At 46.5% G+C, this 8,847-nt stretch overlaps 1 protein-coding gene across 1 annotated transcript in view; it reads right to left on the bottom strand.

Moving 5' to 3' along the window:
• Positions 1 to 428: 428 nt before the first annotated feature.
• MB21D2 (Mab-21 domain containing 2) overlaps positions 429 to 8,847 on the bottom strand; it is a 58,797-nt gene continuing 50,378 nt past the window's right edge. The window contains exon 2 of the mRNA XM_056850236.1: positions 429 to 1,711. Within this exon, the coding sequence (XP_056706214.1) occupies positions 447 to 1,711 (1,265 nt within the window). The 3' untranslated portion in view covers positions 429 to 446. The remainder of the gene's footprint in view (positions 1,712 to 8,847) is intronic.

Genomic DNA, 8,847 nt, shown 5'->3' with positions numbered 1-8,847 from the left:
ATCAACCGGGGCAACGGAAACGGAAACCTGCCAGGAATTCCTGACTGCCCTTTCTCACCCTCCCTTTCTCTGATCAAATGAAGCTCTTGGGAAGAAAAGCAAAACGGTATCGACAGAGGAGAGGAGGGGAAGGGTGCCGGGTGGGGCGTCGGCCAGAGACCGCATCCTCCCTGGGCCACGTGGAAGTGTGGAAAATAAAGGGGTGGAAAAGCACGCCTGTCGGTGCCGGGGGCATCGTTAAAAATTACAGGCAAACACAAAATTATTGGGGAGGGGGAAAGCAGCAAATAAAATAATAATTTGCTGTTTCAAAGCCTGCCTCACGCTCCAGAACTGGGACGAGCTGTTCAGCAAATCCAACGGAAAAGTGGATCTGTAAAAACCGCTGGAGGGGGTGGGGGTGAAGGGAGCCATCGTTGGCAGAATCCCAAGGGAGGGGCCCCAACTCAAAAGAATTTGTCGTCGATTCTGAAGTGAGGCCGCGTGACATCGTCGGGGTTGATGAAGACCGAGATGGACTTCCCCGGGTTTTCGGTCACCAGCTGCTGCAGCTTTTTGGCCAGCCGGTCGTCCGGCTGGTTGGCGTCCCCCCCGTCGGACTGAGGGGAGGGGATGCTGGTGGTGCTGCCCCTCCTCTGCAGCTCAAGCGTCAGCCGGTTGGCCGCCTTCACGTGCTCGATGGCAGTCCGGAGATGCTCGGCGGGGTCGGAGCGCACAGAGGAGAGCTTCCGCGCGTGGAGCATGACTGTCTCCTCGGAGAGGTGCTCCAACATGTTGCACTGGGGGATGAAATAGTTGGGGCACATCTTGTTGACCAGGCAGTGCTGCAGGTCATCGATGAGGCCCAGGAGGAAGTGGGCCGCGTAGTCCTCCTGGGCCAGGTAGTTGGCCGGCAGCCTGTCGCAGGCCCAGAGCATCATGCTGCGTAGGTGGTAGGGGCTGATGGCCTTGGGCCGGGAGAGGAGCTTGATGATGATGGCTTTGCAGGCCTGGTAGGCCTGCATGAGGCTGCCAGAGATGCACTTCTTCAGCTGGACTTCGCTCCGGGCAAAGGAGAGCCGCCACTCGTTGTCCTTCCTGCCTTTGTAGGAACAGGCAGGGACCAGGTAGAACCCGCTGATGACTTCTTCCTCGGTGATCTTTCCATCCCAGAAGTGGTTCTCCATCAGCCAGCTCTGGGCCACCGCCGGCCAGCCTTTGAAGGACACAACAGGCACGATGTCGTAGAGCATGCGGCTGCTGCCGACCCCCAAGATGATGGAGATGATGGTCCCGTTCTTCTCCACCTTCTCTACTTTCGGCATCCCCCGCTGAGGCTTCTTCTGGATCTCCGAGAGGACGATGCTGATCGAGTCGTAGAACCAATCGGCCACTTTGGTAGGAGAAAAGAAGTAGTTGGTCGCCCCGTTGATGTGGTCTACGATGGTGCAGCAGTCCTTCCACTTGCTGATCGTCCCCTCGTCGAAGAGCCGCAGGCTCAGCCAGGAGTGGCACAGGGCCGAGTGCCGCATGTCCAGGGTGACGGGCTGGTTCCGGTCATGGAGCTTCAGAGCCGGTACCAGGAGGGTGAAGTCCATGTCGTAGTCGGTCCCACGAGCATAGATATTCAGTTCGTCCAGATCCAAGTCCACCACGCCTTCCCGGACCCCACCGGAAAGTAGCAAGTATTCATTGGCTACGGGGAGTTTTTGGTCAAGCTTCTGCACCATGCCTGCAGGGACAAAGAAGAACAAGTTTAGAATGGGGAAGAACTCAGAGAGGTAATTGCAGAGCCTCTGGTTTACCAGCGAGAAAGGAGAGGGGAGGCACTGAACAGCCTGTCCAAGGCTGAACTTGGAAGTCAGCATTTCATAGAATCATAGTGTTGGAAGGGACCACCAGGGTCATCTAGTCCAACCCCCTGCACAATGCAGAAAATTCACAACTACCTCCCCCACCCCCACCGCCAGTGACCCCTACTCCATGCCCAGAAGATGGCCAAGATGCCCTCCCTCTCATCATCTCCCTAAGGTCATAGAATCAGCATTGCTGACAGATGGCCATCTAGCCTCTTCTTAAAAAACCTCCAGGGAAGGAGTGCTTACCACCTCCCGAGGAAGCCTGTTCCACTGAGGAACCACTCTAACTGTTAGGAAATTCGTCCTAATGTCTAGAAGGAAACTCTTTTGATTTAATTTCAACCCGTTGGTTCTGGTGTGACCTTCTGGGGCAACAGAAAACAACTCAGCACCCTCCTCCGTATGACAGCCCTTCAAGTACTTGCAGATGGTTATCATATCCCCTCTCAATCTGCTCCTCTCCAGGCTTTTTGGGCGTCTCTTCCACCTTTGCATGCCTAAGCAACTATCCCCCCCTCTAGTCAATGTCTTTCCCATGGTTCAAATCTCACAGAAAATAAAAGTCAAAGAGGACTTGCAAGACGTAAATCTTCGCTGAACTAATGGGAGGACACATGGAACAGGCCGAAGGGTCCCAGGCACCAGGATGGCCGCTGAGCACAAGCAGCTGCTGGAGGACAGAATTCATGGCTGCTGTCACACTGTGGGTCTCGGAGAAGGTGTTGCTCTTTTACACGTCTGCACAACTTCCGTCCCACAATCCGCCAACCACTTGTGGCGACCCAGGAGGAGCTTGGGAAGCCTTTCGCTTTGCTACCAGCCTGGGACTGCAACAGCAGCAAAGGATGTTGCCAACAAGCCTCCGTTTTGGGTTTCTCTTGTCCCCACCCTGGGTTAAGGGCAAGACCAGCTTCTCCCTGCATGCCTCATGGAATCAAGAGCTTCTGGTTCTTATTTACCTCACTTGGAAGCATCCCTCAGATCCTGAAATACCCCATCCTCCCGGTTCCTCAGTGGAACAGGCTTCCTCGGGAGGTGGTGGGCTCTCCTGCTTTGGAGGTTTTAAAGCAGAGGCTAGATGGCCATCAGACAGCAAGGCTGATTCTATGACCTTAGGCAGATGATGAGAGGGAGGGCAGGAACGGCTGTGCCAGTATTTGGCTCTTGTGGCCCCTTCTTACGTGCCCAGGGTAATGCTGATCGCCACTTTGGGGTCAGGAAGCAATTTTCCTCCAGGCCAGATTGGCCAGGGATCTTGGAGGATTTTATGTGTTTTCTTTGCCATCTTCTGGGCATGGGGTAGGGGTCACTGGGGGTAGTTGTGAATTTCCTGCATTGTGCAGGGGGTTGGACTAGATGACCCTGGGGGGTCCCTTTCAACTCTATGATTCTAAGCACCAAGGAGCCCTTTCCAAATGCAAATTTCATTGCAGGAGGGAAAAGTGGCGGGAGAGCAGCATTACACTCAAGGTTTAAACACCCAGAAAGCAGGAGTGAAATAAGCCCCCTCCCCGATGTATTAATGCATGTGCTGCTGCAGATAGGACGGCCCATTACCCCAACCCACTTAGCAACTGGAACGAAAAACTTCGGAAAGGCACCCCGGCAAGGTACTGATGAGAAGAAGTGCCACTGGCCATAAATAATCTCAAAGAGGCCACTGAAAGGGAATCCAGGGAAGGGCGAAACAGTTGGAGGGAGACGGCGGGAGAGCCTGCCTGTGGGGCCCAGAGGCCGCCGGAAAAGCCGAGACATATTTCATGCACTGTATGTCCCCCGCACAGCCAGGCCATTAAAAGTTTGAGAACAAAACACACACGGGCACACATGCTCACGTGTCCTGGGACCAAAAGGAAAAGAGACAGAAACTTCTCTACCAAGGCAGCCCAGAATCTAGTCAGGAACAGGCTAAGAAGTCAAACCACCACCTTAAATAGATATATATTTAAATCAAAGCAAAGAATCAAAGACAACAAGTAATGAATTTAGGATTGAAAGAAGGGATTATCCCTCAGACTTGGAAACAGGCAAATATAGCATTAATACCAAAGGCAAATTCTGATATATTAGAAGTTAAAAACTTTAGACCAATATCATTGTTAAATACTGATTATAAATTATTTGTAACAGTTTTAGCTACAAGATTAAAAAGAGTACTAAATCAAGTAATACATGAGGATCAAGTTGGTTTTTTACCAGGAAGGTTGATGAGTCAGAATGTGAGGGTAGTAATTGATCTTTTAGAATATGCAGAGCAAGATACAACACCAATAGCTTTGATATTTTTGGACGCTGAAAAAGCCTTTGATAATGTTAATTGGCAGTTTATGTTTAAGATATTAGATTCTATGGATTTTGGTGAGAATTTTAAAACAGCTATAAAAGGTATATATACACAACAATCTGCTAACTTGATTATAAACGGGTCATTATCACCCAAAATTGAAATTCAAAGGGGAACGAGACAGGGGTGTCCTCTTTCCCCTTTATTGTTTATTTTAGTATTAGAATTATTATTGCATAATCTCAGAAATAGTGATGTAGTTGGTGTACGAATAGGTAGAAATCATTATAAGTTTAAAGCATATGCGGATGATGTAGTATGTTTTTTGACTGATCCGATTGAACAAATTGACAGATGGAATAAAATTTTGGAGGTTTATGGAAAGCTTTCAGGGTTTAAAGTTAATAAAACTAAAACTAAGATTATAACTAAGAATATGACTCTCTCACAACAACAAACATTAATGAAAAAGACGGGGTTTAATATTGAAAATAAAGTTAAATATTTAGGTATATGGTTATCAAACAATAATCTTAACTTATTTCAAGATAATTATGTGAATCAATGGCAACAGATAAAAAAGGATTTGATAAGTTGGGGAAAATTGCCATTATCGCTATGGGGAAGAATTTCAGTAGTTAAAATGATGTTATTACCTAAAATGCTCTTTTTGTTTCAAAATCTCCCAATAGTTAAGGGTGTACAGATATTTGATGTTTGGAAAAAAGATATTATGAGATTTCTCTGGAGTAAAGAAAGACACAGGATTGCATATAATAATTTAATTGAGCAAAGAGATACGGGAGGATTTGGATTACCAGATTTGAAATTGTATTATCAAGCAGCATGCTTTACCTGGATTAAAAATTGGATTCTTTTAGAGAATCCGAAATTATTAGAATTAGAAGGCTTTAAATTGAGATTCGGGTGGCATGCTTACTTGTGGTATGATAAAGAGAAAGTAAATAAAGAATTTAATTCTCATATCATCAGGAAAAATTTATTGCAAATTTGGAATAAATATAAAGAAGTTTTTGAAAGTAAAACACCCGGTTGGATTAACCCTATAGAAGCATTTATGAGAAGAGGTGCACATTTAAATTTGGATTGTGATAACTATAGAGAAATAACAGAATATAAAGATGGTATATGGGTACTGAAATCAAGAGAAGAAACCCTGATTAAAGATTGGTTTATGTACTATAAACTAAGAGATGTTTTTAACAAAGATAATAAGTTGGGTTTTAATCAAACCAAATCAAAATTTGAGGTTATACTATCTAAGGGAAATAAAGGATTGATAGGTAGGGTTTATAAATTACTTATAGAGACAAATTTGGAACAAGAAAGGATTAAATTAGTGATGTTGAAATGGATGAGAGACTTAGGCTACAATATAGATTTGGAAATTTGGGAAAAGTTATGGAAAAAAGAATTTAAGTTTACAATTTCAAATGAAATAAGAGAGAATTTGTACAAAATGTTTTATAGATGGCATATAACTCCAGTATTATTAAGTAAAATGAAGAAAGATGAGGAAGCTATATGTTGGAAATGCGGCACAGAATTAGGCACATTTATGCATGTTTGGTGGTTCTGCAAAAAAATAAGGAGGTTTTGGAGATTAGTTTTGAATGAAACAAATGAATTGATTAAATCAAAAGTTAAGAAAGACCCCGCCTTTTGTTTATTGGGAATACCAAAAAAAGATCTGGATAAAGGTGATAGAGTCATATGCCAATATAGTTTTGCTGCAGCAAGAATTATAATTGCTAAAAAATGGAAGCAAATAAATAAACCTTCAATCAAAGAGTGGCGAGAAAAATTATGGATGTATATGTGGATGGCCAAAATTACAGCATTTTTACATGATAAAGATATGGAGGAATTTAAATGTACGTGGGTAAAGGCCACCGCATATTGGGATAAAGTGGCAAAAACGGATTTTAAAAGTATAGTTAACGAATTATAGTATAATATGATTTTTAATATGATATAATAATAGATTTTTTCTTCTGATATGTCATAACACTCCATCGGAAGTCCAATGGTGGAGGGCACTGGTGGGGGGATGGGTTTTGGATTCAGGGCACATGGCTTATAAAGTGATTTGAATATTGTAATAGTAGATAAATTGTGTCCTGAACATGTAACTTTTATTTTTATTTTTATGTGTATTTTTTTTGTTTTTTTTTCTTTCTTTTTTTCTTTTTGTGTTTATTATGAAAATAAAAAAAAATTATATATATAAAAAAAAAAGAAACTTCTCTGCCAAGGCAGCCCAGAATCTAGTCACAAACAGGCTAAGAAGTCAAACCACCACCTTAAATAGATATATATTTAAATCAAAGCAAAGAATCAAAGACAACAAAAGCCAAGTGGCCTGCGCAAACAGAGGGGGGATGAGAGAAGAGAGCAGGTTTCAAGCCCCTCTTGGCTGGGGAAAGATCAAAGATCCGAACAAGCCAAGCACCCAAAGCTGGTCACCCAGGGCAGGGGTCTCCTCTCGACACTCCCCTCCCCCAAACTAAGTGGCATGGGGGAGAGAAAAGCGGCTCAGGCTGGGGCCCTTTCCTGGTGCTTCGGTTCCTCCTCCAGCCACAAAGGACAAGACCCCCATGGTGGATTTCTGCTCTCTTCTCCTTTGCAGCCAACAGTTTCCGAGGGCAGCCCGTGTTGGTCTGCAGAAGAAGAGCCAGACTCAAGTCCGGAAGCACCTTAAGAGACCAGCCAGATTTTCAGGGTATGAGCTGTCAAGAGCCAAAGCTCCCTTTCATCTCAAAAGCTCAGACCCCAAAAATCCTGCTGGCCTCTAAGGTGCTCCTGGGTTCAAATCCAGCTGTTTGCAGCAGTTTGAAAACCATAATCTACAGTGAATGACATCTGGGATCAGCTCTTGAAAGTATTGAACTGTGAACGAGAAGGTTGAGTTTCTTCTGGATGGTCTGCCTTTCTCAGCCTGCTCTTCCAACGGATGAAACGTTTCTGTCACAAGCACCCAGCGAAAAGGCAAAATCTCACAGAGCTGTTTGGAAATGCATTGGTCAGCAATGACGTGGGAGAAGGGAAGGGACCCCTTGCCTGGGTCTTAATTTCCTTTTTAGAAGTGCATCATTAAATAAACATGCCTCTGAGAAAGAGCCCGACGGGATGGCTTGGAGTTATTTTTGGGGAAAACTATTTTTAAAATCACATGCCGAGTGAATGCGAGGCTCGGTTGGTTCCCTTTTGGAGATGCTGAGATGCAATAAGAAGGAACAGAAATGTCTTGAGGGAGGAAAAAGAAACCTTCCGCCCCCTGCCCCAACCTCCACTAAGTTATGCCGCTGAAGGCGAGTCAGCAATTTCCCCTAAAAATAGGGAGTGCTGCTGGAGGGCTGCCTTTTAAAAAACCTTTATTAAGCCTCGTTATGGTGAATTCACGAGGCGAGGCGAAGCGACGCATGACTGGCGCTTTATTTTAGGTCGGGCAGGTCTGGCTCCCTCACAAGCCCCCAAACGCAACCTCAATTTTTCTCCCCAACCCCCTGCTCAGAACACACCCAAACTGGGCGCAGATTCAGGCTGAGGAAGCTGGGTGGGTGCGTGGCATCCAGAAAGAAGGGGCTGGGGGCGGAGCAGGGCCTTTCCTTGGAGGGCAGCGCTCCGTTCCAGCGGCACCAGCCCTCCCATAGTATGGCACCATGGCTCCTGGGCAACTCAGAAGCCACCGACGGGATGGACCCAATTCCTCCGTGGGCCCCTCGCCGCTCTCACAGGGAACAGCTGGCTCACTCAGGGGTTCTCTGAGCTGCTGCAAAGGAGCAAAGCGGGCAGCTTCTTTGTGGCCATCCGGGCCGAGCATGGGGCCGAGGGCCTTTTTGTGCCAACGACTCTGAGGGGAGGAGAGTGCTGAAGCCGACTTCTTCTCCCTCCCGGCCCCACCCGCATCTATTCAGCATCTATTCAGTGCCTCTTGGGGGCTACTGATGAGAGAGGCCAGGAAGAATTCAAAACGGGCGCCATAAAGAACTCTGCAGATAAAAAATCGTCCCCGTTTGCCACGACCGGGACATGACAACTTCATCAATTCGAGCACCCAGCCCTCCCCCCTTCTCGGACTCAAAGGCCTCTCCCGATTTCCCCGCCTTTTCAATCCACTTTCAACGCACTTTGCAAACTGGATTTTACCGTGTGAAACGGCAAAACCCACTTGCAAATGACCACTAAAGTGGAGTGGAAGTGCCTTATTCAGCCTGTGTGGACGGGTTCAACGCACTTTGCAAACTGGATTTTACCGTGTGAAACGGCAAAACCCACTTGCAAATGACCACTAAAGTGGAGTGGAAGTGCCTTATTCAGCCTGTGTGGACGGGTTCAACGCACTTTGCAAACTGGATTTTACCGTGTGAAACGGCAAAACCCACTTGCAAATGACCACTAAAGTGGAGTGGAAGTGCCTTATTCAGCCTGTGTGGACGGGTTCAACGTTTCAGCTCTACCAGGCAGGACGTTCCCCCTTGCAGGGGGGGTGCCAGAAAGACCGTCTACAAGGGCAGCAACCGGAGGAGGAAAAGCCGAGCCCACAGGTGCCACCTGGTGGTCTGGCTTGTGAATAACACCCCCCCCCAAAAGGGTAAGCGAGGACAGGGTTAGCTTTGGTTAGGTATTTATTTATTTGCAGCTACAACCCGCCTTTTCACTCGGACTTAAGGAAGATGACACAGAGCGAGTCAAGACAACCGA

This window comes from Euleptes europaea, chromosome 5, assembly GCF_029931775.1.
Source record: "Euleptes europaea isolate rEulEur1 chromosome 5, rEulEur1.hap1, whole genome shotgun sequence".
Classification (NCBI taxonomy): Eukaryota; Metazoa; Chordata; class Lepidosauria; order Squamata; family Sphaerodactylidae; genus Euleptes; species Euleptes europaea.
Note: the sequence above shows the minus strand (reverse complement) of the source record. Positions and strands in the feature narration are given on the sequence as shown.